General features: G+C 37.2%; 1 protein-coding gene across 1 annotated transcript in view; it reads left to right on the plus strand.

Moving 5' to 3' along the window:
- LOC114664229 (oxysterol-binding protein-related protein 3-like) overlaps positions 1-26,255 on the plus strand; it is a 211,556-nt gene that overhangs the window by 121,654 nt on the left and 63,647 nt on the right. Inside the window, 3 exon segments of the mRNA XM_028818268.2 lie at positions 350-517; positions 15,346-15,472; positions 16,310-16,413. Coding sequence (XP_028674101.1) covers positions 350-517; positions 15,346-15,472; positions 16,310-16,413 — 399 coding nt within the window.

The following is a 26,255-nucleotide window of genomic DNA, read 5'->3' on the forward strand; positions in this document are numbered from 1 at the left end:
GAGTGTTTATTCCTTTACTCTTTGTCTTTTTTCCATTCCATTTCACTTATTAGAGGCATTTCATTTAGTACTGTGTCTGCAGTTTCCTTGAAGCCATACTGCTATTATAATATAAATAATTTTAATTAAGAGTAGTTAAATTAAATTAGACATAACTAGAAAAAAAACAGAAATAGTCATTTAAGAAAACTGGTCATGCATTGCATGTTTTTGATTTGTTAAAAAATCCATCTATACTACTTTCAGATTAACAATAATTTTTTTAAATAAGGAGAAATTGTCCAGTGACATGTAGCAGTACCAGCATTTGCAGTACCAATTTACCTTTGCCACTGTTGGCTATATTTAGGTAAAATCCCAGGAGCTCTTCGATGAATGGGTTTCGAAACTGCGGCACCACAGACTCTACCGTCAGAATGAAATTTCAATGTTTCCTGTTGACAAGAGCAATCATTTTTCTCCGCACTTTCCACCAGCACCTTCTCCTAATCCCTCAGAGTCCTCCTCAATGAGAAAGGTAATTATAGAATTATATTTTTTCAACAATGAAAAACAAAATAATGAGGCTGTCTAAGGTGCTCCAGATAATTTTTTTCTGCTTTGAATTGACCCATTGTGATAATGGTAATGTTTCCTCTCTTGCAGAGTTATTTAGATTTTGTCATTTCTTTTTATCATTATATTAAATTGTATGATATCTTAATTATTCAGTTATATTGCTGTATATATTCTTACAGTTTTTAATATTTTCCTAATGTTTTTCTGAAGGCACAGATTTTTTAACACATTAAACAATGTTCTTAATATAAGATGTGAGAAAATGAATGAAAACTGAATATCTTTTTGAAGATTGAATTTTAAATATTTTGCTTTATAGTAAAATGCAGCCAATAATAGAATTATACAGCACAAATACAACTTTCTCTTGTATATCACGGCTGCCCAGTACCATCTTTAGAATTAAACAGGTATATGACACCAATAAATGAGTGGATATACTCATGTAATAGACTGGTGTGTCTTACTTTTTTTCATTGTTGCTCATTTAGTCTCTAGAGTTAGGTTAAAGTCAACAATGGGATCTGATGGTTAGTGGTATTTTCTTAATGTCATTTTAAATTCATATGCTTTGCACTAGTGATTTATTGCTTTAAGAATGAACAGTGATACTAGTAGTCACATACTGTTATAGGAAGAAAAATCAGGAGTGCAAATTGTAACATTTTCAACTCATGTGGTACATTATGTAGCAGTCGATGGCTCGTGTCCACCTCTCGAACCCTCAGGTACCACTCTTGAGACCAGGTGAAAGTATAATAATAATTATTTTTATTATACAGTAGTGCACCAAGCACTCTCCTCACCACACTCATATAAATCACAATTCTCTCTCTATAATAACAATCCTCCTCTCCCAGACACTTAGCCCACCTTCCTCCCAGCTCAGCTCGGTATTCTGGGCTTCCCAGAGTCCTTTTATAGCCCCTGACCCGGAAGTGGCTCCAAGCCAAACCCACAAGTCCATTTTCCTTCCGGGTCAGGGCAAAGTCCTTTTCTTCATCCCGGGAGCACATCGCTTCTTCCAGTCACGTGACTGGGATGCACTCCCAGGTTATAGGGCATGCCAGAGCCCAATAGCCCCCCTACAGCGACTCCAGGCGGCCCCCAAGGTATCCAGCAGGGCTGTGTCAAAACACCACAAAGTCCATGAGGCCCTGCTGAAACTCGGGGCGCAAATATGCTGTCCGGAGGGCTCCTCCTAGCGGCCTGGGGGTGACGACCGGAGTCCATAGCCGGTCGTCTGTCACAATTAATAAATTCAAATCAAAGTAGAAAAGAGCAAATAAGTTTGAATAAGGTCCATACAACATGAGAAATCATGAGTGTGCAATAATAACTGCATATTACTTAAATATATAGTATGCTTTGTTTATATAAATTTTAACTTGCCCACTGTTGTTAAAGAAGTATTGAGTAATGAGGACCAACAAGGAATAATAGGGATATCCTGAATAATGTAAAGGTGTTGACAAAACTCCTTGCTAGTGAGTGACAAAGACAGTGTTAACAAGGAGCAAGAAGGGATTATCAGTACACCTATAATTAGATTTTGCAACAAAACATGGTATGGCAAATTGCAGGGTTATGTATAGAAGTCAGGCAAGTGCTATTTATAAAAAAAACATACTTTTGATTAGCTTTTTTGGAGTTGCTCTGTATAAAAAGTGGTACTGTGCCTAGTATTAGGGTACCATTTGTTATGGAAATTGACTATATTTAAAGCATTGTAACACCAGAAAGATAAATGTGTGTGTTGCTTCAATACACTGGTTGCTTCAATTAGTAGGATCTGATCTCAGGCATTCAAGGAAGTCTGTGAATCTAATAGTAAGAGGAGGGGCTACTTTAATTGACATGCTTTGGAAGGTGTTGGGGTGAAGGACTGACCATATCTATTTATAAACATTTTACAGAACTTTTAATATTTATATTTGGAAAAACGCACATATAGTGCAACAGTGTGTATTTACTGTAGGATGATGTCCTAACCTAACCAGGAACAACAGGTTTGAATTGCATTGCATGATCCCCTTACGTAAATTGTCAATACAAAATAAATTCATTACAATACTAATTGAAATTAGTTGCAAAATTTTCTGGAAAAAAACTAGTTTCACAACATATTTTTAATTTATTTTAGACCCTCAGACCAGAAATGCAGATTTTGCAAGGAGTCACTGCTGCTTATCAAACACACAACATTTCATTATGTGCAGTTGTATCCATCATGGTCTAGGTATAACAGTGCCTGATGAGGTAATCTTTAAACAAGCATTAATTCAAAGCTTAAGGTAAAGCAAAATAGAAGCTACACCTAGTCAGTTTAAAGTGCATTCCATAATATCTCCTGTTCATCATAAGCTATGAAGAAGGCCATTGATATGTTGTAGGCAGGCATGTCATGTACAAGCATTGCTGGACACTATGAACTAAACCACTCCACTGTGTCTCAACTGCAAACAAAGTTTCAGCAAACTTTTTGGACTTATGACCAAAACCTGGTTTCCTTTGAGTGGCCACACCAGAGCAGGACCAAAACATCAGATTGGTGTGTTTGTGAGATTGTTTAAGGTCTTCTACCTTTACTGTTGCTGAAGTTGCTGCCAGACACCATGTCCTCACAAGTGACAAGACGTTGAGGGGCAGGCTGAATGATGCTGGTCTGCGAACAAGTTGACCTTCCACAGGCCTTCTTTTCATACTCCTTAATCATACACTGAAACAATGCCAGGTCATACAGAGCTGGTTTGATCACAACTGTCCTGAGGAATGAGCACTGGTGTGCAGGGGCTACCTTGGCCTACTTTCCTGTCCTTAACTCCATAGAGCACCTTAGGGATGCCTCAGATAGCAACATATTGAGATGTGACCCTTTTGAAGGACTGCAAAGCAACTGTTGGTAATGTTTACAGTTATTATTGTTTTCCTGTTGTTTTTGTTGTTGTGTTGTTTTTTTCTATTAATCTTTTTTTGTGTACTGTTATTTCAGAACTGAAGGCTAAAATGTAAGTTTTACAATGAATTTTTCTTTCTTTCCATTAGTATATATACGTAAAAATAAAGGCACAGGTATTGCCATAGATTGTTTTACATAGGTGAAATAGAAAGACATTACAAAGACTGTTTGCACTTGAGTGTATAGATGAGCCACATGAGAAATATGGATATAAGGTGAGCGTAAAGCCTGATTTCTTTCTTTATTTGAATGGGTGGTATACACAGACTTTTTTCTTCCTGTTTGGTATTGGTAAAGACTGCAAAACTGTTCAGAGATTGTTGTGTGAATTGTTTTTTGTCTTTCCTGAGTCCAGCCTAGGGGAGAAAATGAGTAAATCTCAGGTTAAGTAATTAAAGGAACCAAATAGTTTCCAACATGAAAAACAAATATCCAAAAGTGAAAAGATTACAAAACGTTAGATTCTTTGGAGCACTGTTAGCATTCGTCAAGGTACTGATGTGCATTTGAGTATTAACATAACTATAGCAGGAAATTTTATGAAAAACAAGTTTGCAGTCTGAATTGTTTCTGGGAGAATCTGGTTACCCTACTCATATACAGTGATCTGAAAGGGCTGTATTTACTGCAGACGCAAATCTTTTGGCAGTCTCTACATACTATAGCTCCATCATTCTTCTGCTCTTACTGTGACATTGTGCTGCAGTTCTTCTGTGACTCTTGTTTATTCTGAATGGTTTTACAGAATCAGTTTATATCACAGAGATTGTAAAGTGGGTTTAGTTTAAAAAAATAAATGAGTAGAGTTTTATGAGAGTACATACAAATTGGCTGTTGTTGACCCACACTAGATAGCCCTTGTAAAGTGGCTGGAATAATTGCTAGAAATTACTGGATAGTTTATTTGTTGCTTTCTCTTACAACTTCAAAAAGGGCAGATGAAGAAAAAGAAAAGAATCCTACTTTAGTGACATCAGTAGTTGGTTTGATAAATGCAGTGTACTGTAATAACAGAGTACAGGTTAGAATAGTTGATTCTTTTTATTGCAGCACTTTCTTGTGTTAAGTCAGCAGTCACTGTCTTACCATCTTTCCCCTTGGGATTAATAAAGTATCTATCTATCTATCTATCTATCTATCTATCTATCTATCTATCTATCTATCTATCTATCTATCTATCTATCTATCTATCTATCTATCTATCTATCTATCTATCTATCTATCTATCTATCTATCTATCTATCTATCTATCTATCTATCTATCTATCTATCTATCTATCTATCTATCTATCTAGTATAATGATGTTTGAAGTACTGCAGCCAATCCGAACTGACTAGAGCCTATTTGTCAGGAAATCAGAAATCCATTTACCGAGGGAGGTGTTCAGCCCTAACCCACTCAAATTCACAATCTACTGGTTCTGTTCTGTCTGTGACAGAGGTGGACCACCAATTGCTTATTTTATATACAAACTGTATAACAAAGGTAACAAATGTAAAGAGATGTGTGGTTTTATTTCTTCGTAATGCGAACAATTTTGTCATTGAAAATTTTCAGAAATTTCCAGTCACTACCTAGTTTAATAGTTATTTTGTTTTTTCAGAATTACTGGCAGGTTCTGAGTTCCATGATGAGAGATGTGAGGCTGTAGACTGGCTGAGAAACATGAGCTACACATTTTAGCTTTCTTACATATGTCAGACAAACCAATTGTTGTTTTTCCTCACAGATGTTTTACTTTAGTTCAGTTTTTCTGTTCATTATGATTGGCCTCAATGTAGTAGTTCTTGGGAGACTTGCTGCCTTGCAAATATCAGTTGTGTGTTGTATGGCGAACACAGCAGCAAGTAAAAATAACTTGATTGTTATCTGCAGTGTTTAGAAAGAAATTCTAAACTGCTCAGAATGTATTCATGGTTGTCTTTTTCGCATGAGATATGGAACACTCAGACAGTGTGATTCCAGAAGTAACTGACAAGCAGTGCTCATTTAAAGAGGTGGTACAGGACAGGACAATGGAAAATTAAGTGCCTAATGCAGTAGTACAAAACCACACTGGTATATACAGTGGGGCAAAAAAGTATTTAGTCAGCCACCAATTGTGCAAGTTCTCCCACTTAAAAAGATGAGAGAGGCCTATAATTTTCATCATAGGTATACCTCAACTATGAGAGACAAAATGAGAAAAAAAATACAGAAAATCGCATTGTCTGATTTTTAAAGAATTTATTTGCAAATTATGGTGGAAAAAAAGTATTTGGTCACCTACAAACAAGCAGGATTTCTGGCTCTCACAGACCTGTAACTTCTTCTGTAAGAGGCTCCTCTGTTCTCCACTCGTTACCTGTATTAATGGCACCTGTTTGAACTCGTTATCAATATAAAAGACATCTGTCCACAACCTCAAACAGTCACACTCCAAACTCCACTATGGCCAAGACCAAAGAGCTGTCAAAGGACACCAGAAACAAAATTGTAGACCTGCACCAGGCTGGGAAGACTGAATCTGCAATAGGTAAGCAGCTTGGTGTGAAGAAATCAACTGTGGGAGCAATTATTAGAAAATGGAAGACATACAAGACCACTGATAATCTCCCTCGATCTGGGGCTCCACGCAAGATCTCACCCCGTGGGGTCAAAATGATCACAAGAACGGTGAGCAAAAATCCCAGAACCACACAGGGGGACCTAGTGAATGACCTGCAGAGAGCTGGGACCAAAGTAACAAAGGCTACCATCAGTAACACACTACGTCGCCAGGGACTCAAATCCTGCAGTGCCAGACGTGTCCCCCTGCTTAGGCCAGTACATGTGCAGGCCCGTCTGAAGTTTGCTAGAGAGCATTTGGATGACCCAGAAGAGGATTGGGAGAATGTCATATGGTCAGATGAAACCAAAATAGACCTTTTTTGGTAAAAACTCTACTCGTCGTGAGTTGCATCCAAAGAACACCATACCTACTGTAAAGCATGGGGGTGGAAACATCATGCTTTGGGGCTGTTGTTCTGCAAAGGGACCAGGACGACTGATCCGTGTAAAGGAAAGAATGAATGGGGCCATGTATCGTCAGATTTTGAGTGAAAACCTCCTTCCATCAGCAAGGGCATTGAAGGTGAAACGTGGCTGGGTCTTTCAGCATGACAATGATCCCAAACACACCGCCCGGGTAACGAAGGAGTGGCTTCGTAAGAAGCATTTCAAGGTCCTGGAATGGCCTAGCCAGTCTCCAGATCTCAACCCCATAGAAAATCTTTGGAGGGAGTTGAAAGTCCGTGTTGCCCAGCGACAGCCCCAAAACATCACTGCTCTAGAGGAGATCTGCATGGAGGAATGGGCCAAAAAGCAGCAACAGTGTGTGAAAACCTTGTGAAGACTTACACAAAACATTTGACCTCTGTCATTGCCAACAAAGGGTATATAAAAAAGTATTGAGATGAACTTTTGTTATTGACCAAATACTTTTTTTCCACCATAATTTGCAAATAAATTCTTCAAAATTCAGACAATGTGATTTTCTGGATTTTTTTTTCTCATTTTGTCTCTCATAGTTGAGGTATACCTATGATGAAATTTACAGGCCTCTGTCATCTTTTTAAGTGGGAGAACTTGCACAATTGGTGGCTGACTAAATACTTTTTTTCCCCACTGTATAGAGAGTTGTGCTGCATGCCAGTTTGAATGGTTGCCTGTTACCCAATTCTGTACCATCCTGTTGTTCATTCTGCTCCTAGCAAGTCCTTTTCAGTTGGTCAGTCCATTACACCATACATTATTTATTTTAAAAAGAGCCATTTATTGTTTTGTGCAAACAAAAATGAAGTCAAGTTTCACACGATTTATAACATTCTGGCTCATCCTTTTATGCAGTTTCAGAAAAATCTTATTTGATTAACTTTCCTGTTTACTAACCTGTACAAACCATTGTACCCAGTCAATGATGTACATTATTTCTTGAATATATTTAGATTTTATAGTGTTTATAATTAGCCATATAATCTTGTATAATTCATCTCTTGATATTATGTTCTTATAACTATTTTGTATTTTATTCCTTGTTATGGGGTTTGATTAATGTTACTGAGCCAGACTTGGCAAAAATTCAGGTTCCTATCATATACTAATGTTCAGTAAATTTCATAACCACAGCTTACCTGCTTTAGCTATTTTTTGTCATTGTTAATCATGACTTATGGCTGATATATTCAAAAAATAAACATCCCACGGCATTTTATCTGCTTCAATTTCTGCTGGATGACTAAACTATAAAATTAATTGTATGATTGTGCTCATTTCCTTCTCTAGGTGAATGTCACAAAAGGGGACATAGCATAGTGACCTATGTAGATTTCCTCCTAAATCCTAAACAGATGTATTTTAGGTTATGTGGAAACTTGAAATCTTATCCTACACTAGTGAGTGTGAGTGTGTGTCCTTGAATTTATTCTGCTATGGACTGGTATCTCATTCAGGGCAGGCTGCCTCCTCATACTAGTTGTGCCAGGATAGGCATTGTCACAATGAAAGATGTAAAGTGAATGGGTGGGTAAACGTTTTTGGTGGAGTAGGCCTGGTGTCACTTGGAATAGTACTACTGCTAAAATGGTCACTATGTGTGCAATGTGTTTCCTACCTTTGTCTATACAGGTTTTTTCCACAGGTTTTTTAATGTAAATCTCACATCTCAAACATACCATGTTATAATTTTAAGTGGCTCAGGTTGAGTGAGTGGAAATGAATTTTCTAAAGTGGGTTCTTGTTGTGCTCTTATTGCTACTGGAATAGGCTCTGTACCCAACAAAACCCTAAAGTAGGATGAATGAATGATATGATATCCTTTTTTGAGCATACCAAAAGGTAATAATATCATATGAGTTGGCTTACTGCTGCAAATGTGTATTTATAGTTTATTTTAATAATAACAAATCACTAAGTAAAATGTTTTTTTTCTTAATGACTACCATTTGAACACTGAGATCTCAATTTGTTTTTGTCAATGTACTCTACTTTTAGTACCACATTTTTTATCAGTTAATTCTCTTAAGTATGGTTGTAGTTTTGTAAACAAAAACTTGTTTGTACATAATTTTTAATGTGGTTTTGCTTAGAAGACATTTCTTTACAAATAGACACAATATACACACACATCCATATTAAGAACCAGTTCTGTGAGAGGGCTTGTTGAAATTGCTTCAAGCAAACAATTTTACCTTGAGCCTCATTAATGAACCTTTTTGTGGATTCAAGCATGAAAATATGCACATGCCAAAAAAACAGAAAAATGTGTATGCCAAAAAAAATCTGATTTATAAAACCTGACATACACACATTTCTATGCAATTTAGTGTTTATACAGTAAATCATAATCACCTTGTATATATGCGCATGTGAACAAATCTTGAATGCAGCCCTGAAACTCCCACATATAGAGTATGCTAATCAACCACATATATATGCAGTCACGATGCTGCAGAACTTCACTGGCTAATAGAGGCACTCCCTGCTGACAAATCGTGACCCAACCACCTGCATTCAAGAGTACTGTATCTGGCTGCATTCTACAACTTAGATCATAAAATCATACATGACATTATAGTGCTTCTCCTCTGTGCTCTGGGGGACCAGGAAAGTTGTTAGGCACCAGCATCTGAGCGGGTAGCCTCTAACACCTGGTGCATGTAATGGCATGATTGTTGTTACAATGAATAGTACAGACAATATAAACCACTGAGGTTTCATCCAGTTTCATTAACATCAAGCCATTCACCACATACTGTTCCATTATGTCTCCCAAAGCTACTTTGCCTAAAAATAAGTGAATCATGGGTTGAACCAGGCCCCTGAGACATGATGTTTGCCAGCCACATCATGGCATCACAGATAACTTGTGCATTAATGGAAGGTAATTACTTATGGTTATCACAAGAGGCTTTGTTCTCACTGTGTGCTCTTATATCAATATGAGTGCAGTCAATTGCACTGATTATGTTGGGAGAACGGGATGCAACTGCAAAATGCCTTTTTATTTTGGCAACAACATGTGTTGTTTTATGTACAGTATGTACACCCACGCCATATGGATACTGGATATAGTGCCTTGCCAGTTGGTTAATGGCTTCCAGCACAGCAGGCATAATAGAATGTTGACATATCAGCCAGTTCCTTAAGAAGTGACAACAAGTAGCTGAAATAAACGTATGCAGAACCAAAAAAATTCTTATTTTAAATTCGCATTCACTCTGGTAAAAGAGAACTAAAACACTGTATGCATCATATTCGTAATTTTTGAGGTATAGTATGTGACGTCAAAACACATAATAATGGCTCAGTGATGTGAATTATTTAGCTAGTTTATCTGCATTTTGCTGTATGATCAAGTGTACAGTATATGTTTCCCAGTTTCTTCGAAATGTTGCGTACACATGGGTCAGAGTTGCCGTGAATGCATGCTTGCTCCCTAGTCATGTTTTTATTTTTTTTTTAAATCCCAACGTTTTCGCCCTCTTTTTGCGTATACACAAGATTTATACATGAAACGGAATAAATGGTCTTCTTTTGTTTAGTTTATTTTGTTTTGTTTATAATAGTTTTAGCTTAAATATAGTTAAGTAAAATACATGTAGTTTGCTCATTGTCAGTATATGACTGGATGGCTTGATGTATAGGTTATGGAATACTGGTAATCTCAGATTCTTTTCATGGAATTTCTGTGGTCCAGCATTTGTCATCAGAGACATCCATTTTATTAGAAAGTTTCTTATTTATCTTGAAAACGTGAGATTACAATTTTTTTGGCCATCTCTACCATCTACATGCGTTAAGTAACATTTAAAAAAATATCAGCTTTGTGTGGAATATTCCTTTAAATATTGCTGTATTTCAAGCAATTTGTTTAAGTTCTAGTTGTAGCATTTCTGGTTTCACTATGCAGATTTAAAAATAGCTTCCTGTGTAGCTTTCTGTTTTGCAGTAAATTAACAACAACATTTATTTATGTAGCACATTTTCATACAAAAAGTAGCTCAAAGTGCTTTACATAATGAAGAAAAGAAAAATAAAAGACAAATAAGAAATTAAAATAAGACAACATTAGTTAACATAGAAAGGAGTAAGGTCCGATGGCCAGGGTGGACAGAAAAAACAAAAAAAAAACTCCAGAAGGCTGGAGAAAAAAATAAATTCTGTAGGGGTTCCAGGCCACGAGACCGCCCAGTCCCCTCTGGGCATTCTACCTAACATAAATGAAATAGTCCTCTTTGTAGTTCGGGTTTTCACAGAGTCACTTGATGCTGATGGTCATACAGACTTCTGGCTTTTAATCCATCCATCATTGTTGGATCATCATGGTGCTTTGGGTAGATGGTGGTGGCACACGCCACCACCAACAGGACACCGGAAAAGGAAACAGAAGAGAGAGTAGGGGTTAGTACAGATTTTGAATGAATAGTTATTATAATGAATTGGATATACAGAGTATCAGGATTAAATTACAGTGAAGTTATGAGAAGGCCATGTTAAAATAATGTGTTTTCAATAGTTTTTTAAAGTGTTCCACTGTATTAGCTTGGCGAATTCCTACTGGCAGGCTATTCCAGATTTTAGGTGCATAACAGCAGAAGGCCGCCTCACCACTTCTTTTAAGTTTTGCTCTTGGAATTCTAAGGAGACACTCAGTTGAGGATCTGAGGTTACGATTTGGAATATAAGGTGTCAGACATTCCGATATATAAGCCGGGGCGAGATTATTTAAAGCTTTATAAACCATAAGCAGAATTTTAAAGTCAATTCTGAATGACACAGGTAACCAGTGTAGTGACATCAAAACTGGAGAAATGTGTTCGGATTTTCTTTTCCTGGTAAGGATTCTAGCAGCTGCATTCTGCACTAATTGCAAACGATTGATGTCTTTTTTGGTTAGTCCTGAGAGGAGTGCATTACAGTAATCTAGCCGACTGAAAACAAACACATGAACTAATTTCTCTGCATCTTTCGATGATATAAGAGGTCTAACTTTTGCTATGTTTCTTAGGTGAAAAAGTGTTGTCCTGGTGATCTGATTAATATGCGATTTAAAATTCAGATTACAATCAACGGTTACCCCTAAGCTTTTTACCTCCGATTTGACTTTTAATCCTAATGCATCCAGTTTATTTCTAATAGCCTCATTGTATCCATTATTGCCAATCACTAAGATTTCGGTTTTTTCTTTATTTAATTTGAGAAAGTTACTATTCATCCATTCTGAGATACAGGTTAGACATTGTGTTAGCGAATCAAGAGATTTGGGGTCATCAGGTGCTATTGGTACATACAGCTGTGTGTCATCAGCATAGCTGTGGTAGCTCACGTTATGTCCCGAGATAATCTGACCTAATGGAAGCATGTAGATTGAGAAGAGCAGCGGACCCAGGATAGAGCCTTGTGGAACACCATATAGAATATCATGTGTCTTTGAGTTATAATTACCACAACTAACAAAGAATTTTCTCCCTGCCAGGTAGGATTCAAACCAATTTAAGACACTGCCAGAGAAGCCCACCCATTGACTAAGGCGATTCTTAAGAATATTATGATCAATGGTGTCAAATGCGGCACTCAGATCTAAGAGGATGAGAACAGATAAATGGCCTCTGTCTGCATTTACCCGCAAGTCATTTACTACTTTAATGAGTGCAGTTTCTGTGCTGTGATTTGTTCTAAAACCTGACTGAAATTTATCAAAAATAGCATGTTTATTGAGGTGCTCATTTAACTGTATAATGACTGCCTTCTCTAGAATTTTACTTAAGAAAGGCAGGTTAGAGATGGGTCTAAAATTTTCAAGAGCAGAGGGGTCGAGATTATTTTTCTTAAGTAGGGGTTTAACTACCGCAGTCTTAAGACAGTCTGGGAAGACCCCTGTATCTAATGACGAATTTACTATGTCAAGAACATTATCAATAAGCACGCCCGATACTTCTTTGAAAAAATTTGTTGGTATTGGGTCAAGGGCACAGGTGGAGGGTTTTATTTGAGAAATTATTTTATGTAAATCAGGTAAATCTATCCTAGTGAAAGACTTTAATTTGTTTATTATGGAGTACTGGGGTTTAGGAGGATCCTTAGTGTTGGGGAGATATACTATGTTATTTCTAATATCATTAATTTTTTGATTGAAAAATACAGCAATAGCCTCACAGGTTTTACTGGAAGTACTTACCTGGGTTTAACAGATGATCAATCGTCGAAAATAAGACTCTGGGATTACTAGCATTGTTATTTATAATCTTAGAGAAATAGCAGCGCCTCTCAAGACAGACTGTGTTATTGTATTCTGTTATTTTAACTTTTAATATTTCATAGTCAATAGTTAGTTTAGTTTTCCTCCATTTACGCTCAGCTCTACGGCATGTTCTCTTTAAATCAGACACTCTTTGGGTCTTCCATGGTATAACAATGCTAGAAGATTTTTTAACTGTCTTTTCAGGTGCAACTAAGTCAACAGCAGCCCTCACTTTAGTATTAAATCTTTCCACCTTACTATTTACATTCTCCTCGCTATTATAGTTGGCACTATTATGTTTGTAAGTTTTAAAGTTGCTGATGAGTCAAAGAAACGTTTTTTAACAATATGCTTCTCATGAGTGTTTTCTGTCATTATTTCTATATTAAAAAGTAGAAGAAAATGGTCTGATAGACCTGTATCAATGACCTGCTTTACAACTTTTAGTCCTTTAGTAATTACTAAGTCTAACGTATGACCTGCTTTATGTGTAGGCTGATTAACGAGCTGTCTCAAATCAAGAGTCCAGGAGGTTCATAAATTCTTTTACTTTTTGGTCACATTGATTATCTATATGAAAATTAAAGTCGCCGACTATTAAGAGTGTGTCATAGTTCGTAATTAAGATTGACATCAAGTCAGAGAATTCCTCAAAGAAAAACGCGTTGAATTTTGGAGGTTTATACACGGATAATACTAGAACGTGAGAATCTCCCTGAATAACAATGGCGAGATACTCAAAAGACTTGAATTTACCAAAACTGATATTTTTACATTTTAACCTGCTTGTTAGTTAAATCTCTAATATTTAATAGTGCCATATTCAATGTTTCGGAGGAGCAGAGATGAATACTATGTGCGTTATTGATATATGGAACAGGAATTAAGTTATTTTTATTAGCGCCGCTCTGTGTGTATTTTTTGTTTAATCTATGATCTGTTTTTACAGTTTTAATACATTGTTCATCTAAAGTAGTAACTTTAATTAAATTATTGGTGTTTATGCCATATTGCCTAGATTTTCTATGTGCATTAAGATTGGTTATTACAGTATTTATGTTGTGCACTTTTATGGAAGATTTTATTAAACAATTATCATGACCAAGCACAGGAGTGGCATTTCGGAAGGGGTTAAAAGCAGAGATAAATAGTCAAGACAAACAAATTACCTTGGATATGTTTTCGGAGAGGACCCTGGCGCCGAAGCTGTTCGGATGCAGGCCATCTCGCTTGAAAAAACGCGGTCTTTCCCAAAAGAGGTCCCAGTTGTTGATGAACCCGATGTCTTGATTCTTGCAGAAGCCCTGCAGCCAGTTTTTTAAACCAAGCAGACGACTGTAGTACTCGTTTGATCGTCTGACGAGAGGGAGTGGACCTGAGATGAATATCTTTGCCGATGGGGTCCTCTCCTTTATGTCTTTAATTAATGCAGTGAAGTCTGCCTTGAGGATCTCCGACTGTCGGTGCCTTATGTCGTTTACGCCAGCATGTAAAACAATTGCTCCAACTGCCCTGTTCTTGTAGATCGCCGGCGCACGTCTCGTCACATCTCGGACACGAGCACCGGGAAAACAAGAAACAAAAGATTTTCTATTAGGGCAAGTGATATTGAGGTTCCTAGCAATAGAATCACCTACCACTATTACATCACCAGGAGCTGAAGGCGAACTGGGGACGCTTAGAGGGTCAAACCGATTCTGCGTTACGATGCTTGCCTGTGCCGATGGAGGTGTTCTGGCCTTGAACCCCCGCCTGCATAGCTGAAATACACCGAGGTCATCATCGGTGTCGCTCCTACGAGGCGCGGGGGTGAAGTTGACTTGAGCAGCACAACGCGGGGTTGATGTTACGCCGATAACAGATGGCGAGGACGGTTTATCCAACAGCCGAGCCTTCAGATCTCTGAGGTATCTTCGTCTGGACAGAAGTTTCTGAATCTGTTCATCGAGTGCCTGGAGTTCCTCGACTACAATTGCAACGTGATTCACCTCACTATCGGCCATTGTCCACTTCTGTTTCTGCTTCCGCTTCTGCTTCATGCCCTAGGAAGAATGAGAGAGAGAGAGATAGGTTAGATAGATAGATAGATAGATTAAGTATTTCATAGCTCCAAATTGTTTTAATAGAGTACAGGATAGGATTATATTTGATTTGTTCCAATTTGGGTTATAATAGACTTTTTTCCTTGTTCTGTAAAACTTGTTACGTAGCATTTAAAGAGTGAAAGTACCAGTTCAAATGAGAATAACTTGTTGTCCTTACCTACAGATATACAAATTAGTTTTATTTATAAAAAGAATCATTTGAGGTAAATGTAAAATTTTTGAAAGAATTATAATTAAGGAAAGATTTGAAACAAAGGCTTGAATTTGCATTAAGTGCTGCTTGGAAACCAATACACAATCAAAAGCTGAACTCCATATGCATCCTCCAAAGTATCGCATGTATTATACTTAGTTTAAATATTTAAAATAAGCTGACTTTCTATACTTGCACTTAATTTTATTTTTGTACGTTAATTTTGTTTATGATTGTTCTTTTTGTTTTGTTTTCTTTTTATAAACACAGAGATCCATTCTCACAAGACAAACATCTATAAACAATGGAGGTGCCTTCCCAGTGTCCTCTAGCAGTAGCCAAGCCAAGGTTGCAGCTTGGTTGCAATCCTCTGAAGACATGGACAAGTGCGCCAAAGGTAATAAATCAACAAATTTGGCAATAATGACAGGGACAGAGCTAGACATAGGAATGCCACTGACATGTGGTTTACAATTTCTCATTGTGCACAGCATTGGAATCAGTGACAGGTTTCTGCATTCTGTGAACCCTTTGCCTCTCCTTACTTGGCTATGTTGACATTTAATCTAACTTCCATCTATTAAGCCCACATAATTTCATTCAGAGTTGTCAAGTTAAAGTAAGCTGGCACTGTTAAAGTTCAGTACCATGCTGTACCTTGGTGTTCCTTCTGTACTGAATCTGCACCTTCCTATGTGACCACAGTTCTCTCATTATTCAATATTCTTCCCATTGGACTGTTAACTCTGACTTTGTGTGTTGTGACTGCTCTTTGATAATCTGAGTTCCAGTTCTAGTTACATTTTATGTGACTTTTAATTTATCTATCAATGATGGAAAGTTGATTTGAGAAGATTAAAAAAATGCCTACATAAACTTTGTGTCAGGTTAAAAAAGAGAAAGAAAAGGTTAAATAAACTTCTATGCAGCTAGACAAGTCCTTCTTGCAACCAATGATTTTGCCTTTGGACATTTGAACAATATGACCAACCTGCCTATTTAAAATAAACTCAGAGGTTATAGCTTGCTTCTAGTTTTATCTGCACCCATCAAATTAGAAATATTTTTTTTACCAAAAAAAGAAACAATTTCATTCATTTTTATGATGGTTACAGTAATACAGTATAAATGATTTTATTATAAAATAATAAATTATTTATTATTATTAATAATATAGAATTATAAAATATGTTTGATGCTGCTTTTAAAGCATTTTTCTATGTTTATGTTTTAGAGCTTTCTTTGTGCCAGACTTATTTACTGGAACTCAGCCAACTTTTGCAAAACATGGAAGTCCTTCACAGAACATATTCTGCACCTGCTATCAATGCCCTTCAGGTATTACAAGGCTATCCATCCATTTTCCAACCCGCTAAATCCGAACACAGGGTCACGGGGGTCTGCTGGAGCCAATCCCAGCCAACACAGGGCACAAGGCAGGAACCAATCCTGGGCAGGGTGCCAACCCACCGCAGATTACAAGGATATGTTTATTACAAATATTAAGAAAATCTTTAAGAATAACTAAAGAATATTAAGAATATCTTTTATATTTTTAAACTTTTTATAGGTATACCGTAAGTAAGATGTCTTATTAAGCCACAATGGGGGTCCGCTCCCTGCTTGCTTCGCTCGCCTACCCCCGGCGTTTTGAACCTGTGCCCGCTGGGCAGCCACGTGTGAGGATGACACATGTTTAATACGGAGCGTTCGCCCGTGTCACTCTGGGGCCCCCCACTGTTAATACGGAGCTCCGTGCGTACTATTATGCGGTTCATTGTGGACTACTGCGGATCCCATAGTGTTTCCCGTTTCAGTTTGTATCTCGGTCAGTCGAGCTTTTGTTTTTGAAGCTTTTGAATTCCGGTCTTCATTATCTGTAACCTGCTGTCCATGTGTTTGGCCCCCTCGTTTAACCTGTTTATGACGTTTTACTTTGCTTTCTACTCTGTATTTCATTTCTGATCTCGCTTTATTCTGCTTTTGTTTCAATGACACCTGGTCCCTGGTGAATATATTTTCCCTTTTACGAGTAATAATTTTCATTTGTTTGCGATACTGGACGTGTGAGGATGACGTATGTTTAATACGGAGCGTTCGCCCGTGTCACTCTGGGTCTCCCCACTGTTACTACGAAGCTCTTTCCGAACTATTATGCGGTGCATTGTGGAGCACTGCGGACTCTGTAGTGTTTCCCGTTTCACTTCGTATCTCGTTTAGTCGAGCTCTTTCTTTTTGGAGCAGTGCCTGCCTGGTCTGCGGCATTTCAGACGCACGTTGTAGGCGCCTGTGTTCATTAATTATATCCAGGCAGGCGCGTGTTTGTATCTCGGTCACTCGAGCTGTGTCGTGTTGAATCCGTGCCTGCTTTGCCTACGCAGTTTGAGACGCACGTTGTAGGCGTCCACGTTCATTAGATCTGTCCACGTGGGCTCGGTGTCGAAGCTCTGTTAGTTGTTGAGCTGTTTGGTTTTGGAGCCGAGACAGTTTTGCTTCCGCGGTTTCAGACGTACTATCTCGGGTTTGATGTATGAACCTTTGTGGACTCCGTAGTGTGTCCCGTTTCACTCTGGGGCGGGGCGTTGACTCCTCTTGTTTTACTATGTCTCCTCCTGCACCTTCACCACGCATTAGTGCCACTCACAATATGGCAAAGACGCCTGCGCCTTCCGTATTATGTCGGTTTTTACCATGCTGTGTAGGCGCCTTTGCCTTTTGTACTTTACCGCGCCTTCCGACGCACAATGTAGGCACCTGCACCTTCCGGGTCCGCCTCCGCTGTGTGGTGTGGACGTTTAACTGTCGTTGTTTCTGCCTTTATATTCTGTATCTTGGTGTGCATGTGTTTCGTGCCTAGGTTTTTTTGAAGCTGTTGCATTCCAGTTTTTATCATCTGTAACCCGCTCTCCATGTGTTCGTCCCCGTTCTTTAATCCCTTTATAAAGTTTTACTTTGTTTCCTACTCTGTGTTTTATTTCTGACCTCGCTTTATCCTGCTTGCGGCATGTCAGACGGTTCGTAGTCTCTCTCGTTTTACTCTGGGGAGGGGGGCTTTGTTCTGTAACCTGCTCTCCATGTGTTTGTCCCTGTTCTTTAACCTCTTTATTAAACTTTGTTTCCTTCTCTGACGGTTCATAGTCTCTCCCGTTTTGCTCTGGTGCGGGGGGGGGGCTTTGTGTGGCACGTGCGTAGTCTCTCCCGTTTCACTCGGGGGGGGGGGGGGGGGCTTTGTGTGGCATTTGCGCACTATGTCTTTTGCGTCCACGGGCAGGTCCCTGCATCCATATCCGGTTTACCATTCTCGTTTAGTAATATGGATAATCACAGAGAGCATGTTTAATATTTTTTCTTGTAAGATTAATTTTTGCCATGTATAATTCTACATTTTTACATTTATTATAGAAGTGTATTCCACATAATAGCAAGGATGGAAAATAAAAGAGTAAATTGATATATTGAGAAAGGCAGTCTGAAGAAATTCTCTTTATTAATTTGTTAATCTGTGAAGTATATTTTTCTTCTTAATGGAAGTGTGCACTAGTAAAATGTGTTTTTTATAAAGTTGTTATTTTACTGTTATATTTCTTTATTTATTTTACTGTGTATCAGTTTATTAATTCTTAAAGTCTACTTAGTTATCATTATATTGTTATGGAATTCCTCTTTCTACCAGTCCTCACAGTTTTTTGAAAGGAGGCACATTGCCAAAGGACAATGAAATTGACAGCTACAATGCACACATTATTGTAAATGACATTTAGCAAATGGTTTTCCTCACACCACACAATATTTGGCTAGTGTTTTTTTACATACTGTAGGCCACTTAATATAACTGGATTTTTTTTTTTTCGAATGCCACAACAAACTTAAGCATTGTTGCTGACCCCAATAGTATCCATTGATTGTCATAATCTACTCTTTTCCATATGGATACTTTCATCAGGATAATGTGTCATTTAACAAAGAATGCTTCATTTCAGTGTGGTTTCATGAACATGTGGTAATGACTTCAGGTTATGCCAGTGGCTTACACAGTCCTAAGATCTCAATCCAATATATCATCATTGGTGCAAAGTGGAAGGAGCTCCATAGTTAAATGTGTCCCCAAAAAGTTTTGGTGATGTTTTTGTTTTAGCATGTCCTCCCTTCCTTATGGAAAGTTTCCATCACCTTCTTGATTCCTTAGTTCAAACAATTCAGGCTGTTTAGGAGGCAAAATGGAGTCCTAACCTGATTCTACATAGGTCAGCCTAATAAAATAGCTATTAAGTATAAATGCTTATATGACTGCTAACACTGAAATTAGCCATAAATCATATTTTTTTATATGTTGCTTACCACTGTTTGTAGTGATGGCCAAGAAAATGTTTCACTTTAATCTTTTTATGGAGAATGGAGTTTTAGTAAGTAACATATAAAAAATTATCATTTTTGGATGGAGTATGCCTTTAATGGTGTCTTGTTCAGAGAGTTGGCATGAGAATGATAATACTGCATTTCTAGTCTGTTGGTGTTCTTGGTGCTAGTCAGTCTGGATGTTCCCTGGTCAGTCTGTTTCTCTTTTTCTGTATCATATCTATTGTGAAAATGTTGATTCCCTAGTATATGTGCTGACAAACAAAAAGGAATTCACCTTTTGCACTCACTGTTTCATTTTAGGAAAGTCTGTCCTACAGACTTAATCTCTTTACATCTTAACATTTCATTTTTCTATTCAGTATACTCAGCAGTGGATTCAATTCCGTGTTATTTTAATTTAAAAGAAAATTTAAAAATCACAATTTTTTGTTTTTAGTGTCATTTTACAAACTCATATTTTTGTAATTGAAGCTATAGATAACAATAGTCTACTATAACTCCTAAATCCCTCTGATCAGATGTACTTTCATGTTCAAGCCTTCCATTGTGTATTCAAATCTAATATTTCTGCTTCCTACGTGTAATATTTCATCTTTCACAAATCTGCCTAAGCCTGTATGCTGCCCAGTTCCCTCTGTAACTCAAACTGTTCAGATGACTATGCATTATATGATCTTCCACCTCGCTTAGTATCATCTGAAAACTTTACCAGTTTATTTATATTCTTATCCAGTTTGTTCATCCCTGTATATATAAAATCCAATGTCAGTCTGTCTGTATGTCTGTCCTCTTTTCACGAGAGAACTACTTAACGGATTTAGATCTGGTTTTTTTCTATAATTTGCTTGAACATTCCGGTTGATTTTGTGACCTGTCTCGTCGCGCTAAGTATCATAGTTCGCTTGCGGTACCGATTTGTTTGCGCGAATCCGAAAGAGATACAGCAGGCCGAGGGGAGGGGGACGGGGCCCTCCTCATTGTGCTTTTTTCAAGAATTTGCTTCAACATTCAAGTTTTTTTGCAACTTTTCTCATCACGCTAAGAATCATAGTTAGCTTACAGAAGCAACATATTCGCGCTAATCCGAGACAGACGCTGAGGGCCAAGGGGAAGGCAAAGCATGATGTCAGGAGTAGGAAGCCAGGCAGGGCCCTCCTCGCTGTCCTGTTTCACTTCTACGCGGGTAAAGCCATGGGGGACGGCTAGTTTATAGTAAAAAGAGTAACAATCCCAGCATTAATGTCCTGGTAACACTAATTCTAACACCTCTTAGGTTTATGGTGAGAGGAATGTGTATAATCCTATGTTCTCAGTATTTAAGCCAATTTTGTACCCACTTAAACACAAATTGCCATGAATTTCTTCTTCTTTTAGGTTGCTTACTAGCCACTCATGTGGTACTTTGACAAAAGTTTTCTGAAAATCATGGTATATAATACATTTTGTACCTCTTTTTGTATGATTTTGTTGCTTCCTTATAGAATTCTGACATAGTATTGAAAACAATCTTCCCCGTCTGATGCCATGCTTTTTGCTAATATACCATCATTACCTTAATAGTTGCTTTCGTTAATTTACCTATGGTGTGTTACACACTCTTTTGTGTTGTCTGTTTATATATCATAGCTTTTTTCAACCACTGTTAAGCTGTTTTTGAAGCTGTTCTTAAAGCTGTTGTGCTGTGAGGTACCTGTCATGCATGCTGGTGTCCCTCTGAAACTTGTCTTTGCACTTGCTGGTTGGAGTTGCATTGTACATGCATCTTCTATTATTCTTGTGTTTTGAATACATGATATTGTTTTGTTTAATAGCATAAGCATTTTGAGTTATTAGTAGAAAAATAATCTCTTGGCTGACCTATAAAAAGAGAGAAAGTGAAGGAGTTTAGGTGTACCTTTGGCAATGTGTGAATTTTTATATCATTTGAAATTTATCTTTTTTCCAACACTGGGTACCTATGATTTCTGGTGCTTGTATCCAGCATTTTTTGCCATTTGCTTAATCTTGCAGTCTTAACACCTTAAACTTAATCAATGTGTAAGGCATTTTGAATTTGGTTTTCCACTTGAATTTACTTTGCTCGTACAAAATGAGTTTTTAGTTTCTCTGTTGTTTCCCTCTACTAGTTCATCTGTGTTATGTATACATGAAAATTAGGTTCAGCTTGTCAAATCTGTTTAATTTGTGCAGTAGATTTTGATACAAAGTATCTTTGTGTTGCAGGGAGAAATAGTCTACCATCATTTACTGGATAACTCCAAATGCTCAAGCGAAATAAAAAATTTATTTTTATAAGAATAAATGCATATCTACAAGTGTTGAATGATTCAAAACTAATAGCCAAACAGACTATATATTTAGACAGCTTTTCATGTATCTGCCTACTATTGCCCTCTTAGGGATGCTATAAACACAACCACTGTACTCATTCTGGTCACTGCATGTAATGTACTGTACATATCTTTTGTACCCCACACTCCACCTTCTCCCTTGGTCTTTTACTCCTTAAGTTTGAATGTTAGCTAGCCATGTAAGAATGTAGTTATTGTACCTTAGAACAGGTTGCTAAAACAGTACCCTAGAACAGGTTGCTATAACAGTAAAGGGGAACACATTTGGCTTAATTTTTATGAGAAAATTTGTAACACGTGCTGTAGGCAATCTTAAAGAGAGAAATGAGGAAGACTTTGCCTACTTCATGCAAAAGTTTACATAGCCAGATCATGATGGCAAATCTTTATTTTATTGATTGACAGCAGTGCTTTAGATAATGTTAAGAAACCTGCTGTAACATTCAGTCTGCATACTGATAAAAATTAATTACCAACTGCCACAGTAAACATGACTAGATTTTCAGAGTTCACAATGTTATAATGCTGAATATGTTAAAGAGTCAGTAAATCCAAAAAGATTTCTGCCTACATAAAATCACTCAATTTGCATTTTATGTTTTTAGGAGGGATAATTTTATTTGACAATTCTTTATAACTTGTGTTTTTTCAAATTATAGACAAATGCACATCCATCTTATTTAATTCAGCTTGACATTCTAATGATTGATCTTAAGGTCATTGCACAGAACATCCGCTTACAATTTTACCAAGTTTGAAACTTCAGCAATGAAGACTTAACATGGTTGCTGAATATATATATATATATATATATATATATATATATATATATATATATATATATATATGACTAAACCTACATACAGTACTGCAATAAGCATACAAAAGTTGCTTCTCTGTGAAGTATTAGTCAAAGGGAGTACACACACAACCAAAAGTTTTTGAAAGATTCTTTTTATATTTTAAATTAATTATCCTAAAAATGATTTTTTTCACTTAATACATGCAGGTAAGGTGAATTAATTTGCTGAATTGGTCATTGTGTGTGTTTATTTGTTCGGACTGCAATGGACTAGCACCCTGTCTGTGTGTTATTCATGTCTTGTGCTCTAGAATAGGCTCCAGCTACCCCATGTCCCTGCCCTGGACAAGCTGGTTAAGAAAATAGATGAATGTGTAGATATAATTGATTACGAGATCTTATTAAAGATAAAATGTTCTGACACAGTTTTTATTGATTTCAGCATATACACCAATAAAAGATGAAATTTCAATTATTGTAGTTTATATATGTGAAGAGGTTGATAAAATGCTTGCACACTTTCTGATGCCCTGCCATGACATATTTGAGATCAATAAATAGGTAACATTTTCGTTGCTGCATCTGTTAACACCATATGCACATTTCCATCAATTTGAGTTTAGTATATTTCGCTTTCCTTATTTTTTTGCAATGCTTGTTGAGTTACAGAATACACTAATTTATATTTTTTGCAGCTTTCTTCTGTTCATCACTTGTGAAAAATTAATAAGGCTCAAAAAGCTTGTTGATTCCTTACTACACAAACATTCCAAAATGCAGCTGTATTACAGTCTTTTGCAGTGTTTTGCTATTTTCACTTTCATTGTTGTGTGATTTGTTTCATGTAACTGCAGTTGTTAGAAGAAATGTGTTCTAATGTTGGTACACAAATCACCATACCTTTAGCTTTAACTTTTTAGTAAAAAAAGAAGTCTTTGTACCATAATGTGTTAGGTTAAGTAGATTAGGCAGATAAAGGATAATGTTACAAAGATACAAGACAACATGCCAATAGATGACAAGAGACAACCATTCGTATAATCACTACACAAATTAGAATAATGAACTTTAATAGTAAACAATAACACTGTAATTTAGATTTCATCAGGATCCATGTTCTTAGTAGAACTTAGAATAGCGCTGGGTTGAAATGGTTCTTAAATCTATTACTTTTTACTCTTGAGAACATATATCTACAGCCTAAAGGCAACAAATAAAATTAATTTATTATCAATTTATTTATTACTTCTTGTTTTCTGTTTTTAAACCAATTTTGCTTTCATCTTCTCTCTGTACCTTGAATTTAATCAATAATGTATTTTGTGTTAACATTAACAATCAAGATAAATATTATAATGCATGCCACAACAATCAATTGCTTCTCATATGCTTCAAAATAAAATTCTTTAGTGGCTAGCATACGTGCCATCAGCAGTACACTGTATATTAAAGTGCACAGTGGCTTGGCGAAGTACAGTAGACCTCCGCGAAGTCGTGGCTCAGAGTTTGCAGCCTCAGTCATTCGCAGATTTTTCCTTAGAATCTATGTAATAATTGTTAGCGGAAACCGCAAATATCCACCACAATTTTTATGGCTGTAGAGAGAACAGGAAGCAACTGTAGAGCGGAACGCAGCTTGGGATGGTGAAAGTAGCCAATAGAATTTGAAACTGCAACTCCCAGCAGTCCCTGCAGTTTCTCTGATTGGTCTTCTGCTGAGGCTGCTGGGGCTGTTGGGATCAAAGGATGTCAGGATCAGGATCAGGATCGCGGCTTTTAAAAAGGGGGCCAGTGACCAAAAGCAAAAAAAAAGTTTTTGTAATTTGTGTTTCAAGTTCCTGTCTGTCTGCCTTCTGTTGGGTTACCTGTACTTATTCGTTTTGTACTGGATCGTTTCGTGATTGGTGTCTGAATTGTCTGCCTTCTGCCTGTGTACATGAGGACTGTAAGTGGATTCATGGCCATCCTGCAAAGAAAGGAGCGCTCCTGAACCCGTCCACCTGTCTTGACCATTTCAGCAACTAGCGGTAGGACTATCTTTACATTCCCATTCAACGTGTGGATCTCTGGACTATCTATTTTCATCATTACATTTCATCTGTTGCCGTTTTTCATGAACATTTTTCATGATTTACTGTGTGTGTTTTCTTTGTGTTTTGTTGTATTTAATGTGTAATCGCCGTAAGGGGAACAGGGGTGGTATCGCTGTTTTCATTTGTTTTCATTACATTCTTTATTTGCTGTTTGATTACCAGTTTGCTTTGTTTTTGTCTCTGTTTGTGAGTATGTGCGGATCGGGTCAAGGCTGGGTGCGTCGCTGGAATCTCCACCATAAAAATAATAAATCGCAGTCTTCTCGACGGTGTGAATCTTAGTGGCACAGGACAGCTACAGCGGTATTCTTGCTGCTGATTGCCCATGATGCATCTCCAGCTGAATGTTCTTGTGTTTTCCGTTTTGTTCCTCTTAACCCTTAAACCGCCACCACCAGCTATAGTCGTATCCCAGTGCCATTTGCGAGCACGCAGGAGCTGATTTAAAAGCCTGAACAGCACCTGTCCTTTTTTGGCTGATTGCTTTGTTTCTCTCTCCTCCCCCAGACATCCTCTGCTCCTGTTGGGGGTTGTGCTCCCATATGATGTTTGTGTATTCTTTAATCGATAACTAACTGCATACTGAGCTCGTTTTACTTCTGAAAGAGACATGTTTGTTTGTTTGAAGTGTTTGAATACAGTTTCTGTCTCTACAATCTCCTGTTTTTCTGTGCAATTCTGTGACCCAAGCATGACATCCTGCAGCACTGCAGCCTCACTGTCATTGGGATTGAGCTGCTGCACTATAGCCTGCCAGCATCAGTGCTTACCTCTGTGTGCTTGCGTGCAGCCAGTTCAAGTGCAGTTGGCTCTGTGATTTCATCCATGGCATCAGTTGCACCTTGTACATATTGTTCCAGTAGTTTTTAAAATATTTTTACAGTTCATTAGCAGTGTGTAAAATTATCGGTGTTGCAGTAATTGTGATGCTGTTTGCATGAAAAAAAATGTGTTCCATTTAAAATTTCACTTTTTCTTTGTAAATTGTGATGTTTACTTAAAGTGCAGCAAAAAAAGTATTTGGCATCCAGAGAGGAATTAACCCCCAAGTATGTGACAGTTTAAGGCTTAAAGCCCCAAGATGCTGTCGAAACTCCCTACACCTTCTAAGGCTTCTGGCAATGAAAATATGCTTGCATAAATGATAGTACATATAGTGGTAACATCTGTATTTTACATTCTAGCACTGCAGGAGACATAGCAGTACAGTACTGTGCAGTATACGGGTTTACCTTTGCATTCTTTTTTTTAGGTAATGTATTAAGCTGAGTTTGAAATTAAATTAAAGTGTTTTGGGGGCATATTTAGGGTTTAAACTATAAAAATAGGTATTTTTTTAACCACATCCAAAATTTGTAGTTTTTCACAATTCACAGGTGCTTCTAGGAATGTAACCTCTGCGAAATTTGGGGGTGTACTGTACTTTAATTTTCTGACGTTCATTTCTTGAATTCTAAAAATATCTAATTTATAGTTTGCTAGTTCATTAGTTCATTAAATATTTAACTTTACTGTTAAGCTTAAAAACTGCACAAACAAAAAATAACAACATTCAAAAAATATTGAAATTGAGTT

Source organism: Erpetoichthys calabaricus, chromosome 13, assembly GCF_900747795.2.
Source record: "Erpetoichthys calabaricus chromosome 13, fErpCal1.3, whole genome shotgun sequence".
Lineage (NCBI taxonomy): Eukaryota > Metazoa > Chordata > Cladistia > Polypteriformes > Polypteridae > Erpetoichthys > Erpetoichthys calabaricus.